Source organism: Podarcis erhardii (genome assembly GCF_964252035.2).
Source record: "Podarcis erhardii genome assembly, chromosome: 5".
NCBI lineage: Eukaryota > Metazoa > Chordata > Lepidosauria > Squamata > Lacertidae > Podarcis > Podarcis erhardii.
The window spans coordinates 14,155,679-14,183,381 of record NC_138509.1 but is presented as its reverse complement, the minus strand read 5'-3'; the positions used below and the strand labels follow the sequence as shown (position 1 = coordinate 14,183,381).

Genomic DNA, 27,703 nt, shown 5'->3' with positions numbered 1-27,703 from the left:
ATGCCCTCCCCCTTTCCTAGATGTGACTGAAGCTTACTTGCATCACCTCGATTTGCATTTTGTTAGCATTTAGCTATTGCCCCTGAACCCCGTCAAGATAGGCTCCTACAGTTTTCATCGTTCTGATCTCTGGAGCTTCCACGTACCGGAAGACAATGGTCTCCAGTGAGACCCTTTTGCAGATCTACTTTCTGAATGAAGCATTGAAGGTGGCAGTTGGAGGATGCAGTTATCCAGTTAGGTCTCCTAGCATCCTGAGTGGCATAAAAAACACATGATATATGCACCACCATCAATTCCCAAGCGACGTCCTCAAGCACGGCAGGTTGTAACATCATGGCTCAGTTCAGCTGCTTGTTTTCTTCTCTACTCTACCTACTGAGCTGAACCAGTCTGAACTTTCTCTCCAATCTCCTTAATTTTGCCTAGCTGTTCCTTCTGCCGAAATTCCTTCTTTGCCTCTCTCGGAGTTTCAGAATCAGATATACCGTATTTTTCGCCCTATGGGATGCACTTTTTCCCCTCCAAAAATGAAGGGGAAATCTGTGTGCGTCCTATGGGGCGAATACAGGCTTTCGCTGAAGCTTGGAGAGCGAGAGGGGTCGATGCACACCGACCCCTCTCGCTCTCCAGGCTTCAGGAAGCTATCAGCAAGCCTGGGGAGCCACGCTGCGGATAGCAGCCTGCCGCCCGGCGCGCAGAATTCCATGAAGCAGAGCGCCCCGCATGCCGGGCAGACATCTGCAGCGTGGGGAGCCCTGCGGGAGTTCCCGCGGGTCTCCCCACGCTGCAGATAGCAGCCTGCCGCCCGGCGCGCATAATGCCCTGAAGCAGAGCGCCCCGCACGCTGGGCAGACATCGGCCAGCCCCACAAGCTCGGGGGACAGTGGGGAGGCGCAGCGCCGCCATCCCGCTGTTCCCCAACCTGGTTTTGGGGGGTAAATAAAGGGAGAAAGTTTTTTCCTTTATTCCCCCCCCCCCAAAAAAATTTGGTGCATCCTATGGGACGAAAAATACGGTACTAACTGAAAAGCTGTTATCGTATTAATCCCACTGCAGAGACATCACATAGAAATGTACTGTATGCCAGCTTTCCAAACTTTTCACGTTGGTGACACATTTTTAGACACACATCGTTTCGCGACACAGAAATTCAGTTTTACTAGCAAACCGGAAGTTAAACTAAGCTCTTTCTAGCCCTGGGAGGAGTAACAGGGTGCATTTGTGCAAAACACCTACACACTGCAGCCGATACACTAATGTGTCGCGACACACAGTTTGGAAAGCTCTGCTGTACGTTGTGATCCAAAATGTTAAAAAAATACTGTTGAGGAACCCTAATAAAAATCTTTTTAAAAGTATGGTTGTATTCTGGATGGGGGTGATATGTGCCCCATTCTGTTGATAGCAAGGACAGAATATAAATGCATACGGTAATTTATTAAATGAAATCATTGCAAGTGGGGTTTCCTTTTCAGCCTCGGTTAGATTTAAACAGAGGTGGCTTGTGATAAGATCTAAAGCAGCGATACTGACTTCTACAGATGACCGACACAGTTGTTGTGCGTGATGAAACACAAATTCAGATGACATAGTCACACAGCCGTGCGTTAAGTTAAAGAAATAAGTTAAAGAATGAAAAATATGTAAAGGTTTGACTAGTTCTTTTTTCTTTTTGACTTTTTGACTGTATGTATTTTTAACTTTTTTTTTCTTTTTTTCTTTTTTCTTTTTCTGTTTTCGCTCTTTTACTTTTTCCTGGATGTGATTTGCTTTTATGTACTGGTTTGTTTGCTTTTTTTGATTCTTTTTGTAACCTTTAAAATTTGAATAAATATTATTCTTTAAAAAAAATATTAAATGAAATCATTGCAAGTGGGGTTTCCTTTTCAGCTTTGGTTAGATTTAAACAGAGGTGGCTTGTGATAAGATCTAAAGCAGCGATACTGACTTCTACAGATGGCCAACACAGTTGTTGTGCATGATGAAACACAAATGCAGATGACATAGTCACACAGCCATGCGTTAATGGGACAGTCACAAAGTTTTGCGGCATTCATAAAGATAAAAGGAAGTCCCTGGGAAACCCTCAAAGTCTTATACCACACCGCCCCCTAGGGTGGCCAGGTGAGAAAAAGAGAGAGGTCAGGACTTCTGCACCTTCAGAAGTTGTGTAGAAGAGGAGATCACAGAAAGTGTTCCTTGAACTACAAGCAACACCTGATAAAATTATCTCTTACATGCACTTCTTAAAGCTGCAGGACCCCTGTCCTCTCTATTTCACCTGGCCACCCCACTGCCAGCCAACTAGAAAATAATTCATCCCTTTACATTACTGATTCATTAGTAAATATTGGAGAAGCTATAGCATCTGCGTCTCTTGTAAACGCTTCCAACACCTGAGATGTGTATTTTTGAGATTATATGTTGTTTTAAATTGTTTTTAATATGTTTTAATGTTGCAACCTGCTCTGAGACCTTGGGGTGAAGAGTGGGTTGTTGTTGTTAATAGTATAGTTATACTTTTGCCAACAAAGGACCGTATAGTTAAAGCAATGGTTTTCCCAGTAGCGATGTATGGAAGTGACAGCTGGACCATAAAGAAGACTGATCACCGAAGAATTGATCCTTTTGAATTATGGTGCTGGAGGAGACTCTTGAGAGTCCCACGGACTGCAAGAAGAGCCAACCTATCCATTCTTGAGGAAATCAGCCCTGAGTGCTCACTGGAAGGACAGATCCTGAAGCTGAGGCTCCAATACTTTGGCCACCTCATGAGAAGAGAAGACTCCCTGGAAAAGACCCTGATGTTGGGAAAGATGGAGGGCACAAGGAGAAGGCGATGACAGAGGACAAGATGGTTGGACAGTGTTCTCGAAGCTACCAGCATGAGTTTGACCAAACTGCGGGAGGCAGTGGAAGACAGGAGTGCCTGGCGTGCTCTGGTCCATGGGGTCACAAAGAGTCGGACACAACTAAACGACTAAACAACAAATACTTTTAAGCAGTGCTTTTTTTCTTAAAAAATGTTTAGGGGTACTCTTCTTTTGACTCAAGGAAATCACCATTTCATAGTTCAAATCGGGGGAAATAAATACAGTAAATGGACAAAAGTACAAAGATTCACAAAATGTTTAGGGGTATGCATACCCCCAGAAAAACACACACACTGCTTTTAAATATAAACAAAAAGGATCACAATAACAAAATATTTAAAAAGAGAAAAGGGGGATATTATACTTGTGCATAAATATCAAACAGCAGCATTTGCATTATTTGCCAAGTCTGAGATTAGAAGACATCTATCATTCATGTGCCTCAGCCAAAATCAAAGAATATTGCTAAATTTTATATATTCTTTAAAAGTTCTATGCCACCCTTCCATAGATATTTTCAGGCAACTTAATTGGCCTTCAGAAAAACAAACAACACACCTGAGTAACAAGTTTTAAAAGCATTAAAATAGTGGATAAAAACTGGGCAGCAGTAACTTCATCAAAGTTAACAAGTGAATGCCTGAGAAAAGAAAGCGATTATTGCTATTTAAAAACCTGGTGCCAAAAAGATAGCAAAGTGGGTACCAGACGGGCCTCTCCAGGGAGAGAATTATCTAAGTAGGGCACCACAATTTAGCAGGAGTTACCGAGCATTTTGGGGAAATGTAATTAGGCAGACAAATTATTTCATGCTCTGGGATGGCAGAACTGAAGAAAAGCATGTTTTGGCTCATTAATTGGCCAGGGAACCAAGGACTGTTCAATTGTGTGGGTTTGGGGTCTGCGTGTCTTTGTGCGCATATACATATATGTGTGCTCGCTTTGGCAGCACATATACTAAAAAATTGGAACGATATATATTTGTGTGTGTGTGTGTGTGTGTGTACACATGTACATTATTACAACTGATTGTAAGCTGCCGAGAATCATTCATTCAAAAGGCAAGGTATATATCAAATGAATAAGCTAGCCGGTTTGCAGGAGAGCAGAAAAGTAAATCAAATCCATCAACAGACCCATCAGCTATTATCCAAAGGCAATAATAATAAATCCTTAGAGCACACTCAGAAGCAGGTCCTATTTTGCTCATTGGGGTTTACGCCTTATGTCTGAAAGTCATCTCTTAATGCCAAATAAATGAAGATCCCGTATAGTATGCAGCGGAAACAAAGTCTTCTAGGATGACACTGATTTTTTGTCAACGGTATTAAAAATAAAATAAAAAATCCAGACATTTATGTCTGCTTGAAAAACCAACCCTCCCAATGTCAGCAACACTGCAGGAATGGGACAGAATGAAAAAGATACATCTATTTTGTCTTATTACCTCTTTGTTCCTTTTGGATTTGTTATAACGTAACTAGATTCGAAAATACACTATCAAACAGGAACTGTATAATTCATGCCCAAATTAGTACCGAGATGGAAATCAATGCCTTGTTGGGGTTACTTTATTTTCAGTTGTTGAGTTTCATATTGTAGATCCTTAAGTCTGGGAAGATGAAAGTAGAAACATCTCCCTTCAAGGAGATTCATTTGTCATGGATGCTTTGAGTTGAGATTCCTGCATTGCAGGGGGTTGGACTAGATGTCCCTCGGGGTCCTTTCCAACTCTACAGTTCTATGATCCAACATTTACTTGTGAGAGCAGAATATAATACGGTAATTCAGACAAGACAGAAGTCCTTTTGCTTAGTAGGAACCAGTGCAGAGTAGTGTGTTGAGTGTCGTTTTGATGGAGTGCATTTGTCCGGCTTCAGCTTGGGAGTCAGCTGCAACTCTTCCTTTAAAGTTCTAAATGACTGGGACCGGGGTATTTAAGAAGGGATGCCTACATGATTCTGCCTGCCCACTGAGAACTTCAGTGAAGGCTCTCTTTTGATGTACTGGGTAGGGCTGGGTGCTACCTGGTTTTCAACTTCGTAATCTATCACCAGCTAAACATCACATTATACAGATATATCACAGTGTCTGAAATAAGGATGGAGCTATGTAGAGGCACTAGGGGACGCGGGTGGTGCTGTGGGTTAAACCACAGAGCCTAGGACTTGCCGATCAGAAGGTCAGCGGTTCGAATTCCCACGACGGGGTGAGCTCCTGTTGCTCGGTCCCTGCTCCTGCCAACCTAGCAGTTCGAAAGCACACCAGTGCAAGTAGATAAATAGGTACCACTCCAGCGGGAAGGTAAACGGTGTTTCTATGTGTTGCTCTGGTTCGCCAAAAGCGGCTTAGTCATGCTGGCCACATGACCCGGAAGCTGTACGCCGGCTCCCTTGGCCAATAAAGCGAGATGAGCGCCGCAACCCCAGAGTCGGCCACGACTGGACCTAATGGTCAGGGGTCCCTTTACCTTTACCTTATGTAGAGGCACTAGCTGGTTTCACAGTTTTCCCTGCCTTGTGATTTTGGCCAGTGCCTGCTCTTGTGATTCACTGCCTCCTGCATGAGGGAGGGGTGAGCTGAGGCAACTGAGTCAACAGGGGCTGCAGGAATTGAGAGAAGCATTGGCTGGCTTCATGGCTTTTCCCACATTGTGATTTTTGCATAGCATACGCACATACGCACCATGTTTCGCAATATATTGCCAGGTCAAAAATTATGAAACTGATATAATGATAAGGACTTCAAAGTGGTTTTGGGTGATATATACTGGATGATTAGTTTGTTGTTGTGACTAAGTATTGACCATGTGACATTTTTGTTGTTGATGATGATATTGAATAGCTTAAACATTGACCCAAATGGTCATCTATTCCACACTCAGCAAAGATCTCAGAAACCCGTTCCACAGCAGCTTGGAGCTGGACTTTTAGTGTTGCTGCCCTTGTTCTATGTAGTAACATTCCCGTCAAAATAGGATAGGCACCCACTATTGGTGCTTTTTTGTTCTGAATGGCTTTCCCAGATACAGAAATGGGTCTTTATCTTGATAAGTCTACTTTGTATGGTTTTAGCTTCATCTTAAAAATATTTGCTGTTTATGACTTTTAAACTCTCTTCAATTATCTTTAGTGTGCATCCCCTTGAGATGATTGTTTAGAATGTGATTAATAAGTCAATGATATCTTTATTTTTAATTACAGATAGGTAGCCGTGTTGGTCTGCCATAGTCAAAACAAAACAAATTCCTTCCAGTAGCACCTTAAAGACCAACTAAGTCAGTTCTTGGTATGAGCTTTCGTGTGCATGCACACGAAAGCTCATACCAAGAACTGACTTAGTTGGTCTTTAAGGTGCTACTGGAAGGAATTTGTTTTGTTTTTATTTTTAATAATCATCATCAGGGTTTTTTTCAGCTGAAACTCGCCGGAACTCAATTGTGGCACTTCTCAGGTGGGCGCCATTGGCATTCTAAGAGAACGAGGGAGGTGTTGATGGTAAGTTCTGGCACCTCTTTTTCTAGAAAAACAGCACTAATAATAATAGTAATGCTCCTGATGTAAGTCATGAGTCTACCCAACTCTTTAAAGTACTCGTAAATCCTGTGGAACAGCCTTTCCCAAACTGGTGCCCTTCCAGATGCTTCAAAAATAATTAAATAAATGTCCATTTTAAGAAGAAAACACACATACAAACACAGAACTGAGCAACAGAAAATAAAGTATAGTCAGCCTAACTGACCTTTTATTCTGGTTTAATCTGGGCAATATTTTTAAGCCACAGACCTAAAAAGCTGAGTTTACTGCATTGGAACAGTTGGAGATTCCCACCAAAAACAAAGGACTCACTCCCGAAGACAGTGACCAAGAACGCAATGTGGCAGCTTTACACTTTTAAACGATGCCCGATGGAGACTGAGTTAAGTTCTTGTAAATGGCAAACCTTCTTTCTCAAAACATTCACCACAAATTAGACACTTGCGCTCCGAAGACCTAAACCAATTGCCAACCAAACCTATATGCAAGATTGCAATTTCACAAAAGGACTGTGGTGTGCAGTTTGATTTTTTTTAACACTCAAAAAGCAACTGCAGAAGGCTGGAATCTTAAAGAGAGAACTGGTGGGTGGGGTAATTTTCTAGCTACTTCTCTCCCAGAGGAGAAAAAGATATGGGAACCTGTATCATTCCCTCTTTGGGAAGAATAGAAGCTGGGTGGGATGTTGAGCAGAAAAAAAGAAGAACTGAGTAACTCTTCCCCATCAACTCATTGCCTGCTTAAGACTGCAGCCTCCTACAGCTACTTTTCGTTTAACAACAGCAAAAACAACAGCCTGGCACCTCAGTTTGGTCCAAAACGAGGCAGTGAGAAATTTTACTTTCTTGGGCTCTATGATCACTGCAGATGGTGACAGCAACCACGAAATTAAAAGACGCCTGCTTCTTGGGAGAAAATCAATGACAAACCTAGACAACATCTTAAAAAGCAGAGACATCACCTTGCCGACAAAGGTCCATATAGTTAAAGCTATGGTTTTCCCAGTAGTGATGTATGGAAGTGAGAGCTGGAACATAAAGAAGGCTAATCGCCAAAGAATTGATGCTTTTGAATACTGGTGCTGGAGGAGACTCTTGAGAGTCCCATGGACTGCAAGAAGATCAAACCTCTCCATTCTTAAGGAAATCAGCCCCGAGTGGTCACTGGAAGGACAGATCCTGAAGCTGAGGCTCCAATACTTTGGCCACCTCATGAGAAGAGTAGACTCCCTGGAAAAGACCCTGATGTTGGTTAAGATGGAGGGCACAAGGAGAAGGGGACGACAGAGGACGAGATGATTGGATAGTGTTCTCGAAGCTACCAGCATGAGTTTGACCAAACTGCGGGAGGCAGTGGAAGACAGGAGTGCCTGGCGTGTTGTGGTCCATGGGGTCACAAAGAGTTGGACACAACTAAACAACAACAACAAGGCACCCGCCTAGGTGGTTTAGCGTTGCAGGAATAGTCCACGAGATAAAAATTTGACTCCTTTATGCTTGTCTAACATAGATCAATGTTTTCCATCAAGGCACAGGTTGCATTTAGTTTTACTGGCTATAATGCTAGCATCTCTGCCCCAATTTCTAACTTTCCTTTTATACTGCAGTACCTGTTTGCTTTATGGAAGTGTGGCTTTTTGATGCTACCACCAGGACATGCAAAATTTTGCACAGCGGGAAATAACCATTTGCCGGAATATCACCCCAAAGTAACGGGTGGCATCGTTGTTAAAACCACAGGAAAGTTACAACTGAAAGCTCCTGTGATCTTCCATGGTAACAGAGCTGTAGATGCTTCCCCCCCCGCCGCCCCCCTTTCTGGAAGCAGTTAACATAGAAGTGAGCCATAAATTTAGATTCCAGAAATGGCTTCCATAGTGTGTAAAAGATCACACAAAATGCAAAAAAATAATAATTGACAGAATAAAGTGCCATCTGAATGCAGCAAGATTGCAGACAATGGAAAGAAAGTGATGTGACTGCGATGCACCTTCTGTCTGCAACAAACCATTTCCCTTCCTCGTCCCCCAGTCTTTTGCAGGAGAGCGATGTGGATATTCATGAACTCCGAAAGACAAATACCAATTTCTGTAATTAATACAGGCAGGACATTACGTGCCTGCAGCATACGTCTTGCATGTGCTTGCATGACAAGCTCGCCATTTTCCTGCTATAAATGCTGAAGGTAAATGGCTCAGGACCGCAATACCTCAAGGACCGCCTCCCAGACCCAGCGATCATCATCTGTGGCCCTCCTTCGTGTGCCTCCTTCACAAAAGGTCTGGAGGGTGGCAACATGAGAATGGGCCTTCATTATACACCTTTAGGCGCCAGGCAAAAATGTTCCTCTTCAACCAGACCTTTGCTGATTGACACCCAATGCCCTTTTAGATGTTGTTGTGGGAGGGGAAATTATTGGCTTGTTTTCATTCTTATTTTTATTATGCATTCTGTGTTCTTTATATTATGCTGTGAACCGCCCTGAGATCTACAAATGAAGGGTGGGATACAAATAAATAATAATAATAATAATAATAAAAATAATAATAATTTGTACCCCGCCCATCTTGCTGGGTTTCCCCAGCCACTCTGGGCGGCTTCCAACAAACATTAAAAATACATCAAAATTGAACAAATAATGATGACAGCAAGAGATCAAGGAAGAGGAGAAAAGAAGAGGCTGTTCAGAGAAAGGGAAAAATAAGCAGAGGTACTCACATAGCCCACTGTAGCTTTTCATTCTTGATGGAGCTATACAAAGCCTGCGGAGAGAAAAAGAAGTATAAGTGTCGTCAGAATTTTAACCGAGTCATTACAAAGAGAAAAATGAGTGGAGTTCAACCAGGCGCCAGGGACAGTGCTCCCTCAGAACCAACTGTTATGTACTGAAGTTCTCACCCTGGGCCAGCAGGGGGATACTGTAGATAGTTTTCACTCAGGTCCACATATGCAAATAAGGGATTGAAAGTGACGTTCAGTGATTGGATAGTTACAGAAAATGGTTACTGTTGCATTCTAGTGGAGCTCTATATAAGCAGGCTGGCTGAACCCTTCAGTTCAGTTCTGTTCTGGCCTGTGAATAAACAAGAGCTGTTTGAAGAATTGCTGTGTCGTCTGATATGTTCACCCACAACTTAACACCAACATTTCTGCTTCCAATCCAGACAGAGCAAATTCCTCTCTCCTCCCCTCTGCGCACTGTTCTGGGGAGTCCTCGGACCCTTCCAAGGGGATTGTGAGGGGTTCCCAGCTTCACTAGCAGGGCTTTTTGTGCTTGCTTCTACTAGTGCAACAACTCAGCCCAATGTTCTTAAGATGCGTATATAATTCATTTTTAGAGTAACGATAAGAGGTAACTCAGCATTTAATCCTAAACAGTGGATGCAGCCCAGTTTGAGATGTCAAGTGCTTGGAAACGAGGACCACAACGCTAGCCCAGTTCGTATGCATGGGAGTGAAAATTGTTCAGAATGTGCAACACAGTGATAAGAAGGGATTAGATAAAAGGGAGCGGAAGTGGGGGAGGGGGGGGAATCAGGAAGGTCAACTGCCTCCAGGAAGACCAGAGGTTTTTTTTTTTTTTTTAAAAAAAAAACTAATCACAGAAGCTCAGATAAAAGATACGCAATCCAAAACGATGCCACAGATGAGTAGCAGAGGCAAACAAGCTATGGGAGCCAGAAAGGCAGTTTCCAGGGGTTAGCAGTGCTGAAAATTTCTCCTCCACAATCAGTGGGAATTGAATTCGTAGCTGTAGTGTCACAATCTTGCACGTGCTTACGTGAAAGTAAGCTTCGTTGAAAACACAGACCTTCCTCCCGGGCAGGGCTGTCTTACCCATAGGCGCTAGGGGTGCGGGGCACCCAGGCGCCGGGCTCTCAGGGGTGCCAGGCCGAGAGTCCAGGGACCAAGAGTTGAGTCTGGGGTCAGACGATATTAATAGACTATGCAGAATTGGACAAAATGACAGGAAGGATTCGAAACCTGCGGGACCAGAGATTTACAGAAGATTGGAAGAAGTATATGAATTATTTGAAGAGCAACTGTAATCAACCAATTATGCTAGTAGGACTACAAGAAGTTTCGTAAGGAGAAATATACGAAGTGTTACAAAGTAGAAAAAGATAGAGATATCAGTAATGAGTTTGAAATGTAATAGGGAAGATAAGAAATGCATACTGAGAGATTAGATTGGAAAATTTTCAGACAGGATTGATGGAAGTCAAAAATTTGAATAAGATGTGAAAGTATGTTTAATTACTGTTGAAAATGATATGTTAAAAAAACACAACTAAAAAAATTATTTTTTTTAAAAGAGAGAGTTGAGTCTGGGGTCTCAATCTCCACTGGTCGGAGCACTGCGCCAGGCTCTTCTGCTGCGGGCGGCTCTGTGCCGTGAGTTTGGGGGAGACCAAGCCAGCGAGACACTAGGGCGGCTGGCCAGCTCAGCCCTCCTGTGTGCCTGGGACTGGGCAACCCGGGGCGGGGGGGCGCCAGGCGGATCTTTGCACCCCGGCACTGCATATGCTTAAGACAGCCCTGGTCCAGGGTCCTTGTACACACCATTGCACTGCTAATTATAGTGTTTACCCTCATTAACAGGGAAGAAGAAGAAGAAGAGTTTGGATTTGATATCCCGCTTTATCAGTACCCGAAGGAGTCTCAAAGTGGCTAACATTCTCCTTTCCCTTCCTCCCCCACAACAAACACTCTGTGAGATGAGTGGGGCTGAGAGACTTCAGAGAAGTGTGACTAGCCCAAGGTCACCCAGCAGCTGTATGTAGAGCAGTGGGGAAGCGAACCCGGTTCACCAGATTACAAGTCTACCGCTCTTAACCACTACACCACACTGGGAGATTGCAGGCTTACAGAGAGATCTCAAGAATGTTTACTCCAATTATAGAAGTCACAAATTTAATTAAAAAAAAGATCTGTATATCATCAGCATATTGCTAACAATGCACCCCAGAAACCTACTTTACCAGATACAGGAAAAACGGTAGATCTGTTCTATGTGGGCTCACCAAAAGCACTGGAGGGAATAATTATGGGACTGGAAGTGATGGTCCTCAGCGCCATTTAGGGGGCTGGATCTAGCCCTCTGGTCAGCTGGCGGGTCTGCAGGCTGGATTGATTCTCCAAATGCAACTGCTTCGAAACCCCAACGACCCTGGCCAAATGCCAAACTACAAGTGATGAAAAGCTTTCCTCTGCTTCATTTAAAGGGGAACAAAAATGTTTCCAAAGGTTACAAAAGAGAGCCCACATTTTTTTATTATTAATATCCAGGGCAGTGGATGTATTAGACCAGGCATCCTCAGCCTGCCGCCCTCCAGATGTTTTGGCCTACAACTCCCATGATCCCTAGCTAACAGGACCAGTGGTCAGGGATGATGGGAAGTGTAGTCCAAAACATCTGGAGGGCCGAAGGTTGGGGATGCCTGTATTAGACTGATATCTGAAGCTCAATTCAGGTAAGGCTGGAGTTCTGTCAGTGTGTGGGGTCCTAAGCTGGACAGATGAGGCACGGCCTGTTCTCCTTGGATTACATCCCCTCTGAAGGTGCAGGTACATAGCTTGGGGGCACGTCTGGAGCCATTACTGTCGCTTGCGGCTTATGTGGTAGCATGAAGGGCCTTCCATCAGCTTGGGCTGGTGGCCAAGCTATGTCCCTATCTGGACAGGGATATCCTTACTTTTCTTGTCTACGGAAATGCATTATAGGTGGGGCTGCCTTTGAAGGAAACTGTGGCTGTGCCCCATCTGAGAGAGGTCCAGAGCATGGGTAGGCAAACTAAGGCCCGGGGGCCGGATCCTGCCCAATCGCCTTCTAAATCCAGCCTGCAGGCGGTCCAGGAATCAGCATGTTTTTACATGAGTAGAATGTGTCCGTTGATTTAAAATGCATCTCTGGGTTATTTGTGGGACCTGCCTGGTGTTTTTACAAGAGTAGAATGTGTCCTTTTATTTAAAATGCATCTCTGGTTTACTTGTGGGCCATGGGAATTTGTTCATTTATTCCTCCCCCCAATATAGTCTGGCCCACCATATGGTCTGAGGGACAGTGGACCGGGCCGCTGCTAAAAAAAAGTTTGCTGACCCCTGGTCCAGAGGGTGGCAACTCAAGAACAGCCCTTCTCTGTGGTGGCTCCTCATTTACGGAATGCTCTCCCCAGGGCAGCACACCTGGCACCATCACTGCCTTTTTTTTAGGTGCCAGGCAAAAATATTGTTATTCACCCAGGGCTTTGGACCTTAATTTTCTACCTATCTTTGAGTGGGGTGGAGCCAGATCTGTTTAATCCAGATAGTACAGTGGTGCCTCGCAAGACGAAATTAATCCGTTCCGTGAGGCTCTTCATATAGTGGTTTTTTCGTCTTGCGAAGCAAGCCCATTGACGGCTTAGCGGATTAGCGCTATTAGCGGTTTAGCGGCTTTTAGCAGATCAGCTGATAAGCGTCTTATCAGCGGATCAGCTGATAAGCGGCTTAGGGCTTAGGAAAAGGGGGAAAAAAGGGAAAAAACCCTGCAGGAACTCGCAAGACATTTTCGTCTTGCGAAGCAAGCCCATAGGGAAATTCGTTTTGCGAAGTGCCTCCAAAACGGAAAACCCTTTCGTCTAGCGGGTTTTCCGTCTTGCGAGGCATTCGTCTTGCGGGGCACCACTGTACTTGCGTGTTTTAGGATACCCATACTTATTCAGAGATATACAAAAAATACATGCCCATTACAAAGTATCTTTTTTATAATAGGCTGATGTAAAATAGCTACTTAGTCTAAAAAAAAAAAAAAAAAAGCGAGAGAAAGGAGAAAAGACGAGGAAAAAAAAACTAAAGAAAGAAAGAAAGAAAGAGAGAATAAAGAATAAAGAATAAAGAATAAAGATACAGTATTCAGTCTGTAAGATCCAACCATTCTTCCTATAAACCAGTATTTTTCCCCATCTTCAACTCCAGCTACTACAAGTTCATTTTCTCTTTCACTCAAAAGGTCCGTAAGAAATTTCTAATCCTTAACAAATGCCAGTAATGGCGTTTTCTCTAATTTTCTTTAATTAAGCATGTTAACTTTGCCATCTCAGCCAAGTCCAAGAGTTTTATCAGTCAGTCTTCTATAGTGGGTAAGGCTGCATTTCCCCATCTTTGTGAATTTTTATATTTGTTTCCAATGTTCATTTTGGTAAGCTGCTTTGAGCTTCACTTTTTTGGGGGAGAAAAGTGATGAATAAATATAAATAAATAATAATAATAATAATAATAATAATAATAATAATAATATATTAATAATATTAAGTAGCCTGTTTGTTTATTCTAAACAGAAGTCTGAAAGAGCAAAAACCATGGAGCAGCTTGTGTAAGGTTGCTGATAAGTAAAATGCAGACACCTGCAGGCCTTGCCCTCAAATATGGTAGGTTTTTGTTTTTTTAAGGAGGTGGGGTTACTCCCCAACGTATATAAAAAAGCAGATTTTTAAAAAGATATGCTTTAGGAGTTTCAGTTATATTGAGTCTTTTAAAACTGGTTTAAGACAAGGCTAGCCTTTTAACAGTCAAAATACCACACACCTCTTACAAGTCAACCCAATACTTTCTATCCACACACACTGAATAAAAGCCTGCTTTTATATCTCCAAGGAAAACAAGAGCAGAAGATCTGAGAATAGACACCTGACCCTTCCTACAATTCCCATCAAGCCTGACTCTTGCTAGCTAGGGATGATGGGAGTTGTAGTCCAAAAACAGCTGGAGACCCAAGTATAGGAAACACTGTAGGGCAGGCACGGCCAAATTCGGCCCTCCAGCTGTTTTGGGACTACAACTCCCATCATCCCTAGCTAACAGGACCAGTGGTCAGGGATGATGGGAATTGTAGTCCCAAAAATAGCTGGAGGGCCGTATGGTCGATAGAGAGATTTATAAGCATGATAAAAAATTGTTTTTATATGTGACAACAGCAGCAAAAAAACTATTAGCCCAGCGATGGAAGCAAGAAGAACTACCAACAAAAGAAGAATGGCAAATGAAACTGATGGACTATGCCGAGTTGGCGAAATTAACTGGAAAAATTTGGAACTAGCAAGACCAGACTGTACTGAAAGATTGGAAGAATGATATATTTGAAAGACAACTGTAATCAAATGACATCACTGTAGGGTTGCAAGAAGTTTTGAATTATATGAATTATTGTGAAAAAGGACTAAGATTTGCATTTTATAGCAATAACTACCAAAATAAAATGCAAAATCAGAAAGAAAGTTAGAAAACCATTAGTCGAGGTTGATGGAAGTCCTAGGCTGTGATAGCCAAAGGTCTGTTTGTATAAGATGGGATGTTATGTCTGGAAAATGTGTGCAAAAACCAATAAAAATTACCATATATACATAAATAGCTGGAGGGCCAAGTTTGGCCATGCCTGCTGTAGGGTCAAAAGGAACCAAATCTATTCACTGTATGATCCTTTCTTAAGTGTGGCGGGCATGAGACACATTTAAGGGATTTGCCAGGTAGAAAGCACCCTAGGAAACTGCTTTATACAAGAGTTAGACCATTGGTTTGTCTAGCCTGGTATCATTGACACTAAACAGCAACTTCCTACGGTTTCAGGCAGGGGTCTTTTCAAACCTGAAAGATGCTGGGGACTAAATTTTTACAGCTAAATTCTACAACTAGGCTAGGGCCTTCCCTGGGCTACAACTCCATTTCCAAGGGGGAAACTAAATCAGAGCTGGATTGCTCAACCATGGGTTACTTCTACTATGCAGTGTTAGAACCTCAGATATATAAGCTGGGCGCCAAATGGCTGCTTAAACCAAGGTTACAATTGCTGAAATTGAAAGTCTAGTTGCCATTTTTGGGCAAAACGGCTCTAAAGTCTTATTTTTTCAAATGGTCGGAGTGACTGTGATTGATTCTCAGGTAAACAGCTGGTTAGTTCAGATGACAATCTTGAGCTAGGTTTAGAACTCTAAGAACTTAAGGAAGAAAAGTCACTTGATCCAGGGACAGTCCACATATCTACTGACCTATTTCGACCTCTTTTTCTTAATGGTGACATGAACCATTCATAAAATAAGAATATTCTTCACAACTGGGAGCAGGGCAGATGGGTGGGTAAGTGAAGACAAGCGACAACAATTAACTGTAACACTGTTCGTTGCTTCTGCTCAGGCTGCACAGAAACAGCATTTGGGTTCCTGGAATTAATTCTGATTGTGCAGATGAAATATAACTGATAGTACTCTACAGGGTGGGGTATTAGTGTGTGAAAACTGTCCCGATCCAATGATCCCCAGGCACACATCTCCAGATGGTGGAAATGTCAGGCACCATCCTGGCACCCAGATATCTTCACTTGGTCTCAGGTGGTCGTTAGGGGACCCCTGACCATTAGGTCCAGTTGTGACCGACTCTGAGGTTGCGGCGCTCATCTCGCTTTATTTGCCAAGGGAGCCGGAGTACAGCTTCCGGGTCATGTGGCCAGCATGACTAAGCCGCTTCTGGCGAACCAGAGCAGCGCACGGAAACGTCATTTACCTTCCCGCGGTACCTATTTATCTACTTGCACTTTGACATGCTTTCGAACTGCTAGGTTGGCAGGAGCAGGGACCGAGCAACGGGAGCTCACCCCATCGTGGGGATTCGAACCGCCGACCTTCTGATCGGCAAATCCTAGGCTCTGTGGTTTAACCCACAGCGCCACCAGGTGGTCGTTAGCGAGGTGCAAAATGCGCCTGGCTAATTTCGAACACTGCTGTTAATGTTATGTGAACCTCTTGCACTTTGAGCTGAAATCACTCACAAAACCAGCTACCATCATTAAATACACAGATCTTTTCCTCCTCATATTTGAAACCTTGAAGAATTTCAACCAATGCACCATTCTGCCCCTGGGAGATGAAATGTGCCGTCAAAAATAGAAGCAATTATATAGCTGCCCAGGATGAGGCTTTATGAACCATAAGAAAAACAGCTTCATTTTTCTTCTCACCTGAGTTAGTTAAAAGCTCTTCATTAGCTCTTGGCAGGCAGACGTCAAAAACTAAAGCAGCCACAGCAATATTGATGGGAGAGACTTTTTAGGAAGGTCACAGCCTTCTCTGGAAGAGCACAGAACTTGCCGGCCTCACCAAAAATGTTCTTCCCTCAGCTGGGGCAGGCAATTTCAAAAACCTCAGGGAAAGAGATAAACTGTTCTGAAGGTCTTGCTCTAGATCAGGGATGGAAAACCTGTTGCCTTCCAGATGCTGGAAACCTCATGGTGCAGTGGGTTAATGCACCTGGCTGCTAACCAGAAGGTTGGTGGTTCGAGCCCACCCAGCGATGGCTGTGGACAGGTTCCTGCATTGCGATTCTATGAAATCTAAGTCCTTTCACCCTGACCAGTGGCCATACTGCAAGCAGGAGTTCCATAACATCTGGAAGCCCTGAGGTTAGCCACTCCTGGCGTAGACAGGATGCGAGCAGCTTTCAAAAGCAAGGCAAGGCAAATATTTGGCTGAACAGTGAGTAAAGCAAAATCAAAGAGGTAGCCTTTCTCACCAGATAATTCACCTGTTTCCCTCACCCTGGGGAGAATGATTTGCAGAAGGAAAGGGAAGCTGAACATCTCAATCAATCCACCAAGTTAGGGGTAATTGCATTCCTCACCTCTCAAGTAATGGCCTCTGTGTGATGATGGGGGACGGGGGACGGGACCTGAGCTCTGCCTGCAAAGGGGAAAGGTAACTCTAATGTTGTGAACGTGTTAGCAGAGAGCTGGTGCTCTCAGAATCAGGCCCATATCAGCAGCTGTGGTCCTTTTCCTTATGCTTTTCTCCCTGTTTGTCCTAGAACCCGCATTGTCCTATATACTTCCACTTACTGAGCTGTGGCTGGGGGGAATGACCAGGGGAGAAAGGGAGGAGGAGAACTCAAGGGAACTAATTAGCCGCTCCGGCTCTTCCTCCAGGAAGTCCCTTGCACCTCCAAGGGATGGCTGGGGGACACATTTCATTGAATCACATACAGTCGTACCTTGGAAACCGAATGCCTTGGGAGTTGAATGTTTTGGCTCCCGAACCCGGAAGTGAGTGTTCTGGTTTGCAAACGTTCTTTGGAAGCTGAACGTTTGAAGCAGCTTCTGTGGTTTCCGACTATGTGCAGGAAGCTCCTGCAGCCGATCGGAAGCTGCACCTCGGTTGTTGGATGTTTTCGGAAGTCAAATGGACTTCCAGAACGGATTCCGTTCCAACAACCAAGGTACGACTGTAATTGTAAGTTAGAAGGCTCTCCAAATGGCCATGCCTTTGGGTGAATTAGCAGCTTAACCACCGTATTTTTCGCTCTATAAGACGCACCAGACCACAAGACGCACCTAGTTTTTGGAGGAGGAAAACAAGAAAAAAAATATTCTGAATCTCAGAAGCCAGAACAGCAAGAGGGATCGCTGCACAGTGAAAGCAGCAATCCCTCTTGCTGTTCAGGCTTCTGTGATAGCTGTGCAGCCTGCATTCACTCCATAAGACGCACACAAATTTCCCCTTACTTTTTAGGAGGGGGAAAAGTGAGTCTTATAGAGCAAAAAATACGGTACCCTACCTGGTCCTCGGGTGCTCCTTGGCCACACCCATCCCCCAGGCCACGCCCTTCACAGGCCCTGTATGATGCCACCCTTGGGGGCTTCTTCCGGGCTGGAATGTGACCTCAAACTCTGATGGTGCCTCTTGCCTGGATGGAAGTTGGAGAAGGGGCTTGTGTAGAAACTAGCCTACACAACTTAGGGGCATTTTTACTGCTCTGCCCACTTCTGGCTTTGGTCCTGCCCACCACTGACATGGTCCCTTCTCCCTCAAAGATTGCCCAAAAGCAACATGGGTCCTCTGCCTGAAAAAGGTTCTCCCCAAGCCTGTTTATATATATATATATTGCTGAGAAGTGAACACACTAGCCGTCGTTCCACACGAATCCTCAATAGCTGCCGCTGAGTGTTGGGTGCCAAGAGCTGCTGCATGCTGGCAAACATGCTGGGAGGGGGCGGCTGCAGCTTCTGCCTGGAAGCAAAAACGTGCCAAAAATCTCTATGCGCGTCAGCTGAGTGACGGAAAGCACCGAGCCTCCAACTGTTCCACACTTTCATATGGAGTGCACCATTAGGCTTGGTATCCTTCCCTACCCCACCCCCTCAAAAAACACCCCCTACTCCCTTGTATGAACAGAACTGAACACTCACACACACACACACACACAAAGATAAAATAAAAATTAGAAGAAGTCCAAATCCCCAACTAACTGGACCATAAAGGTAAAGGGTAAAGGGACCCCTGACCATTAGGTCCAGTTGTGACCGACTCTGGGGTTGCGGTGCTCATCTCGCTTTATTGGCCGAGGGAGCTGGTGTACAGCTTCCGGGTCATGTGGCCAGCATGATTAAGCTGCTTCTGGCGAACCAGAGCAGTGCACAGAAACGCCGTTTACCTTCCTGCCAGAGCGGTCCCTATTTATCTACTTGCACTTTGACATGCTTTTGAACTGCTAGGTTGGCAGGAGCAGGGACCGAGCAACGGGAGCTCACCCCGTCGCGGAGATTCGAATCACCGACCTTCTGATCGACAAGTCCTAGGCTCTGTGGTTTAACCCACAGCGCCACCCGCGTCCCATAACTGGACCATAAAGAAGAGTGGAAAACTAATCAAATAGTGCTGCATCTCTTCATTAAAATATTGTGGCCTGAAGCAGCTCTGAAGCAAGCAAGAAAGAAAACTTGAGATGGCCACTTTTATTTTGAAGACAGGCAGCTCTGAGCTCAGCTGTTGAGTTAGAGAGCTGACCAAACAGCATATCCCAACCTCCCAGCAGAGGCTAGAAAAAGCAGGAGGGAGCAGCAAATAACGCTAGTGGGATTTCAAGAAGTTTTGTAAATGATAGAGAACTATTGTATTGATGAAAACTAAGTGTGTGAAGGTTTATAAAATGCAATATAAAATTAGGAAATGCGTATTTAAAAAATTTGAATAATGGATGATTGTCAGAGAGGTTGAAGGAAGTCTAAAAGAGAAAAGATGTGATAAATTTAGATTGGATACTATAAATGTATGTTGGAAAATTTAATAAAAAATTAAAAAAAGAAAAAGAAAAAGCAGGAGGGAGCAAAGGGCACCCCTCAACAAAATCAGGAACCCCCCATAAACTCTCTTCATGTTTGTCTTGTGCCCTATAAGCCACTTTTTCCTCCAAGGAGCTCAAGGTCCAACATGTCGTTTACCCGTTCCTCATTTAATCCCGCAAACAACCCTGTAAGGTAGGTTAGGCTGAGAGCGAGGCAGTGACTGGCCCAAGTGGGGATTTGAACCCTGATCTCCCGGGTCCGAGTCCTGCACTCAGACCACTACACCACTCTGGCTGTCTTGCAGTTCTCTCCCTCTGAGCTGAACTGTGGTGGGAAGCAAAAAGAAGGGGCAGCAGCAGCAGCAGCAGCTCCTGCCTTCTCCTCTTTTAAGCAACGCAATATGGAGTACCTAGGCTGGAAAGAATGTTCAAGTTGCCACTGCTATCTGCGCACTCTCTCTCTCAGTGCAGCTTAGAGGGCTGAGCATGCAAAGGGAAGAGACCTCATCTTTGCTGATCCAGGTTCTCTTTCTGAGTGCTGCAGCAGTGGGGATTCAGCCCAGCCAGCCCAAGCCCTCTCGCTGGGCTACCCAGAGGGAGACGGAGCCAGAGGATGGCAGCTGCTAACAGTGGCGTAGCGGGGGGGGTGCAGGGGAGGCCGGCCGCACCGGCCGCAACATCTGGGGGGGGGGCGCTCGCCGCCTCCGGAGTCGCCGAAGAGCCTCGGGCGCAGGCTGTAGCAGAGCCCCATGTCTCGCGGAACCGACGAGCTGTGCGCGCGTCTGGGCTGAAGGCGTCCGGCAGGCAGCGGCTCTCAGCGCTCTCCGCGGAGGGTGCGCCAGGAAGCCCCTCCTCACAGCCCCGCCGCTGCTGCCGCTGCCGCTGCCGGGCCATGTTGCATTTTCCTCACCTCTCTGCCCTCCTCCTCCTCCGGGCAAGCGGCGTCTTTTGGGCAGCAGCGCCAGCGGCAACTCGCCTCAGATCACCTGACACGGACCCGCTGCCGCCGCCGTGGCTACCTTACCGTAAATACCCCAGCCCAGGCAGCAGCAAGAAGAAGCTGGCAGCGGCGGCAGGTTAGGGGCGCAAATTACTTGCCTTGCCCCGGGTTAGGGGGCGCAAATTAATTGCCTTGCCCCGGGTGCTGGCAACCCACGCTACGCCGCTGGCTGCTAACTCCGTATAATTGCTCAGCTTAGTTTTCTCCAGGCAGCAAGGACAGGACAAGGGGTGGTTGCTGCTGCCAGTTCTCCACCCCATTCCTCCGTCCTCTCTTTCTCTCCCTCTTGGCAGGGCAGCAAGTCCAAGTCCAGCCCAATCCCCAATGACGCATCACCCAGAGGCAGACTCTGCACACAAATTGCAAGTTCCTAGGCAGCCCCACGGACCCCGTTTCTCCGCCAGTGCTGCCACCCACTCCAGACTACAATGAATTATGACCCTTAGCCCAGAGAACAAAATAGAAACCCCTTCATTTCCGAATCTCCCTTTCCCCAGCCCCATTTGTCAAAGGACAAAATGTACAAAAAGACTACAGAGGTTTTGCACGATGCTTCCAGGTAGAACCAATATCTTAATTAGCTGCAAACTAATTTTTCTATATCTTACAGCAACCAGTTAGCAGTGTGCAGGAATTTCTCGTTCAGAAAACGTAGCAGCTGCGAAAGGAGAAACTTTTTTTTTTAAAAAAAAACACCACTGATTGAAAAGGACTATTTACGTCAGCACGATTCGTACCAAGCCCATCGCCCCTGCGCGAAACAAATGTACCCGAAGGCGTGCACCCAGAGGTGTGGGTGTCGATGGGAGCTACCCAGGGCTGTGCGTGGGTTTGCCACATGACATGCCTACTCTGACTCGCAGGATGCAAGACTGTATGGGCGACGGGGGCGGTATGGGCGACAGGAGCTGCCATCCTCTGCGCACCTGCCCGCTGCATTTCTAACTATACGTGCGTAAGGTGCAGCCGCGAGTCTGCAATTGGCCACGAGACGAGGAGGAAAAGCAGGGTGGGGGAGAGGGGGAGAGGCGTCATCCGTGCTCTGCTTTCAACTCATGCCCGTTTACACCTGTGGGGAGGAAGCCTCAGGTGCCACGCGGCCCCAATCGTGTGCGCAAGAGAGAGAGCGAGCAGGGGCAGCTAAGCCCCCTCCGCCTGGGCGTTGCTGGGTGTGCAGGGATGCCAACTTGAATAAAATATTGGGGGGGGGGGAGAGTAAGCCCCGCCCTGCATAATCAATCACAAGATGCCGTGCACGCACATCTGAATGGCAATCCCAATCAATTTTTTTGGGGGGGGATCGGCCCCCTCAACTATTTTATTGGGGGGCCCCGAAGAGACCGGTGCCCCTAGGAATTGGCTCCAAGAATATTTCACTGGAAGGGGTGGGGAAAGGGACCTGAGTCCCTAGGAGTTGGCTCCCGTGGCTGGGCGGGAGCGCGTGGAGCGGAGAAGCGAGGCCGGCGGTGGCGCAGACGCGCGCCACGCTCCGGCTTTTTCCGACGGCAGTACCCGGGGCGAGGCTCCCTCCGGCGGCGGGCCGCCTCCTTTCCCCCGTTGCCCACCCCACCCCGATCCCTTACCGGCTGCTTCTTCTTCCTGCGACTCTGTAGGCGGCTGACCACCAGGTCGGTGTAGAGCACGGGCTTGAGGGTGCGCGAGCGCTGCGGCCAGCCGTAGCAGAAGGTCTCCATGCCGCGGCAGTTGCGCCCGTAGCGCACCGAGCACATGGAGCGCGAGCGGAGGCGCCCGGCGCTGCCGCTGCTGTTGATGCTGTTGACGCCGATCATCGCGGCCGGTGCGCGGCTCCGGCAGGCCGGCTGCCTGGCCAAGAGCCTCGCCTCCCGGGAACGGGGCTCCGCGGGCTTGAAGGCGGCGGAGCCTCCGCCCTAGCGCAGGGAATCGGGGCCCGGCTCCGCGCAAGGGCTGGCGAGCGTCTCCCGGCTCCTGTCTCGCCCTCTCCGCAGCGGCCAACGGCGGGCGGGGAGCGCTGCGCAGCCAGGCGAGCGGCGCGCCGAGGAGGCTGCCGGAACGCAGGGGAGGGGGAGAAGAGAGGGAGGGAGGGAGGGAGGGAGGGAGGGGAGGGGACTGCGATCGGAAAGGGGGAGGGCGGCGGCGGCGCGGCTACACGTGCGACCTCCAGAGTCGCGCTTGGAAGATGGAGGAGAAGCGAGCGCAATGCCGAGAGAAAAGGCGTGCGCCGCGAGGAGAAAGGGAGCCCTTTCCCAAATGACCACCTTGTTGCAAAGCCTTAGCGGGGGTGGGGGGGTAGCCAGGTTTTTCTGCCCCGGGTGCAGCCTTCAAAGGGGCGCCATGGAAGCTCCCAACCTCTGCCTGTGTATGCAAATATGTGGGGAGGGTGCCAAACTGTGGGAAAGAAAGTCTAGTTTCGGCCCTGCCTTGTTGCAGCTGTACAGCGCCTTTCCTGCAAGCTGTACAGCGCCTTTCCTGCAACCCTTGTCTTGCAGGGTTTCGGGACAGTTCGGGCCAAGCATGCTTGCTATAGGCCACGGGTGCCAACTTGAATAAAATTGGGGGTGGGGTGGGGTGGGGTAGATAAGCCCTACCCTGCATAACCGATCACATGATGCCGTGCACACACACCGTTTGAATGGCAATGCCCGTCAACTTGGAGGGGGGGCAGCCCCTTCAAATATTTTTTTTTGGGGGGGGCAAGGCAAGGGACCTCAGCCCCTAGCAATTGGCTCCTATGGCCCATAGGTTTTAAAAACAAAAAGCGAAGCAAGCAAACAAACAGGTGGTGCACATTTCAATGTTTGGGGCAGAAGAACATCCCAAAAGACGGCAAAAGTGGAGAGGAAACTTCACAAAATGGCAGAGCTGTGAATTGCCCTCACCCTCGCATTTTAGCGGGTACAGTGGACGGGTGAAGCAAGAAACACTCGCCTGAAACAAGACAAAAAGGGAGGTACAACAAAGAAAATGGTACCCACCCTTCCTGAGGCACTCATTTCATTTGCTTCTTCCATTTGTTTCCAATCAGCCAACTCCGGAGACACTTGTCAGCATTTGCCACCTAGAATGGCAGCCGAACTTAAACTGGAATCCTTGCTCACTGGGTAACCTTGTGCCAGTTACGGTCTCTCAGCCTAACCTACCTCACAGGGTAGCTGCGAGGATAAAATGGGGAGTAGAGAACCATGCATGCCCCATTGAGCAACTTGGAGCAAAGCTGGGATGTAAATAAAAATAAACAATACTCAGTTCACTGCAAGGGATTTCAGAAGCTCTGAGCTACCACACTTTGCAATCAGACCCAAATGAAGACACAACCAGGATTCTGCCCACAACACTTTTAAGAAAAAGTATCCCAGATGAATTTTTTTGTGGGAGGTGACTTTTGTATTATAATTTGTATAGACAATGTGGAGGGGAAAACTGCTTTTTATCCAAGTTCTGGTTAACACAGCTGTGCAAATGCCCCAAAGGTTTAAGGCTCCAGGGAACATGCAGTCCCTGGGCTAGACCACAGTGCCTGAGCCTTGGAAACACTATGGATCCATCGTTCTTGAGCTTATATGAGCAACTTAAACGAGTTTAAGGTTAGGCAGAGCCTTTATACTCTTTGTAAGACACCCAAACCCAAGTCATGAGAATTGCAGTTGAAATGTTGCAGAAACGGGGTGGTGCAGAATGCTGCTGCCAGTTTATTAAATGTGGAAGTCTGATGGAATCCTCATTCCATGGAACACTGATCCCAAAGCTCTGAGCTCAGTCCCAAGTTGTTACTAATGGTTTACTGCATGCTAAGCTAGGGATGATGGGAATTGTAGTCCTAGCTTCCCTGCTAGCTAGGGATGGTGGGAATTGTAGTCCAAAAACAGATGGAGACCTAAGTTTGGGAAACTAGTTTACCGAAAGCCCTAAACTGCTTGGTAGCCAAATATCTGCTGGAGTGCCTCCTCCAATACCAGCCAATTTGATGCATAAAATTGGTGGGGGAAGGTGAGGCTCTGTTTGCAGTCAACAGCAGGATTTGGGGAGAGGGGACAAATGGGAGGACCATCTCCATGGTGAAGCCCAACTTCAGAATGATCCCCACAGAACAGCCAGGCCTGTCACCCTCACTGCTAGCTTTCAGACATCAATAAAACATTTTTTCATTTACCCAGGCTTTGCAGTGTGACAGTGCGATGTTTAATCCTTAGTAGCCGTATCTGGTTATTGTTTTAATTACCTGTTAATATGTTTCATGTTATGTGTTTATCATAAATCCATATTACCCAATGACCCTGTTCCCATTCCCCCCCCCCTTCTTCGGCTTAGATTTTAATCCAAGCTGGATAATAAATCCAGTCAGCCAGCCTGCTCTCAAATCCCCACTTACTCCATGTGTCAGCGTGAACTGATGGTAGAAAACTGAGTGAGGTCTTCCATTTCCCAATCTGTTGTTCTAGTTGCTTTGCTTAGCAATGCAAAGTAGCCTCTGGGAAATAATGTAATAGTCCTTGGAAACTAAATTCCAATGTGTTATTTGGCTTGGTGCATCTCTATGCGGTGCTCCAAAAGGAGGAGAGGGGGAAATGGAAGACCTTTCTGCTGCTTGGGGTAGGAAAAATGGGGGATTATTAAGGGATAAGTAGGGTGGGGGAAGGGCTGGGTAGATAGCGGGATGAGTTAATGACTCAGTGGGGTGGGGTAGAATTCAGGTTGTCTAGGGGAATGAAAACTCATCCATTGCTAACGGAGACTGTATCAATAGACGCCGACAAAGCTCCGTTTGGTCAGGGAGACTCTGAGAAAATGGAATTGCAAATTAAGGAATGATGAAGGTCATTTAAACCCAGTTTTGGGGGAATGTCTTAGTTGGTGGACTAACTCAAGGTTTTCACAGTGCTGCAGAGTTCGAAAAGCCAGCCTTGTGGACTTGATTAATATAAAGAAATATGCATGAGAAATTGTTTGAAAAATAAATGACATTTCAAGGAGCAGTGAAAAGCAGATACAAAAAACGTGGGGTGGTTGGGAGGTGGTCATGAAAGTGAAATGTAAGTTTCAACTAAGTCAGGAGTAGGCAACCTAAGGTCTGTGGGCTGGATGCGGCCCAATCGCCTTCTCAGACAGTCCAGGAATCAGCATGGTTTTACACGAGTAGAATGTGTCCTTTTATTTAAAATGCATCTCTGGGTTATTTGTGGGGCATAGGAATGCGTTCATCCCCCCCCCAATAATCCAGCCCACCACATGGTCTGAGGGACGGTGGATTGGCCCACGGATGAAAAAGGTTGCTAACCCCTGAACTACCGTAAGTTGTATTGGAGATGTTGCATTGAAAGCCTGTACTGTGTGACGTTATCATATTAGTGTGTTCCTGTTCTGCAACGCTGGCTCCTGCTCAATAGACTGAGAAAATGCTAACTTGGATGATCACATCTCCCTGCCCCCCCCCCCCAGCTACGCTTTACTGGTGAGACATGTTTTGATGGTACCCAGTGCATTTTCCTGCAGCAAGCACACTGGTCCTGGTGCAAATGTATGCTAGCAGAGGAATGCAGAATCATTTTCAAACCTAGGTCTGCATTCCCTTCTGAGCTACCTTCTACATACAGTGGGGAGGCAAGAAACAACAGTGGGCAATGCGACAGGTGTGGATTCTGCCGTTTATATACACACACTCACCCACCCCTCTCTGGCCTCCATCCAGGCAAACAAAAAGCACGATCAGGGTTCAAGGACAGTGCTAGGCCAGTGAGGTGTGTGGTTGGTGTGTGTGTGGCCTGGAGAGATAGATTCCAAATAGGAATGGCCTGGAGAGAAGCATTTGGCTCCTGGACCAGGCGTTCCCCATCCCTTTGCTGGAAGGATGAAAAGAGGAAGGGCCAGTGTGGTGTAATGGTTAGAGTGTTGGACTAGGGCCTGGGAGAGCAGGGTTCGATTCCCCACTCGACCACGAAGCTCACTGGGTGAGCTTGGTCCATTATAAGAGAACAAGGAAGGTGTTCATGGTGAGTTCCGGCATCTATTTTTCTAGAAAAATAGCACTGGTTGTGAGGATGAAACAGGGAGGATGAGGAAAACCAAGCACACTACCTTGAGATCCTTGAAAGAGAAATGAAACACATAAATAAAACATGGAAAAAGACCAAAGTTATGTTCCCTTCAAATGGTAATGCTTCCTGAAGTGAGTCTGAACTGCAGTGGACCCAGTAGTGTGCGGACAGAATCTGGAGGATCCAAAAACCTTTGTATGCCAGGCTCTTGGCACCTGCAGGAAAGGTCACTTGATGTGAGCAAGAGCAAGAAAACCAAGCTGCATTCTATGATGACAGGTAAGGCACAAACAGGGATGGTCAAATTTCAAGGATGCACCGCAGCACGCCAAAACACTCCAGAAAGATGCAATACAAAGAGTGAAGTCTGACATGGGGTTAAAATCAATCCCACCCAACAGATATCATTTAGTACAACTTGTCCACAAAGGAAGTTCTAGGCAAACACAGGTCCACTCAACACCTTGTCTTTGGTCGTGAAACTCATTTGGGCCCCAAAGGTGGGTAAGGGGAAAAAAAGATTTGGTTTAAAGAAGCAGCAGAGAAACTGCTTTTCTGAATCCAGTGAGTCAATCTGGGTGTTTGGGAACACCTGGGATATCAGGTGATTTGAAAGTGAATGTCTTTTCAAAAGGTGAGTTCCAGGTGTCACAAACAAGTGATTACTCTTCCTGAGATGCCTTCCTTCCAAAGGTATACCTTCTTCCCCAGAGCTCAGGTAGCACCCAAAACGTGCCCAGAGCATCACTGGTGAAAAAGCTGCGCAACTGCAACTGCCCAAGCCCAGCCACACCAGATTGCAACAGTTTTTAGGAGTTACATTCCTAAAGTCAATGGGAAGCACTCACACTGCTGTGCCACTAAAGGGCAGAAGCCCCCGGGGAGCACTTCAAAAAGGCAGCCACAGGGTCGCCCACAACAATGCATCCCTATCTCTGCTTATATTTTCTTCCTAATTCTAAAAAAAAAAAAAAAAAAAGAAGTATGTGTCCAAATGTATGAACCAATTGTTGTTGGCATCTGTCTGTCTCAAGAGACAATGGAATAGGCCTCCAGGGATGAAGTCAAACCCCTGCGCTAGCAGTACCAAAGTGTGTATGGAGGTGCTGGGCTGCTCAGATGACAAGACCCCTGCCCTCTCGGCTGCGCTGATGTGGTCCAAACGAAAGCAGAGTAATACGTTTGCCACTACCTTGAC

The 27,703-nt window shown here is 46.5% G+C and overlaps 1 protein-coding gene across 4 annotated transcripts in view; it reads right to left on the bottom strand.

Annotated features, from left to right (window-relative positions):
• PSD (pleckstrin and Sec7 domain containing) overlaps window positions 1-27,703 on the bottom strand; it is a gene marked incomplete at its 5' end in the record, with an annotated part of 89,143 nt that overhangs the window by 19,541 nt on the left and 41,899 nt on the right. For all 4 annotated transcript variants that reach the window (XM_081864233.1, XM_081864234.1, XM_081864236.1 and 1 more), the window contains one exon: window positions 9,130-9,173. In XM_081864233.1, coding sequence (XP_081720359.1) covers window positions 9,130-9,173 — 44 coding nt within the window. The remainder of the gene's footprint in view (window positions 1-9,129; window positions 9,174-27,703) is intronic.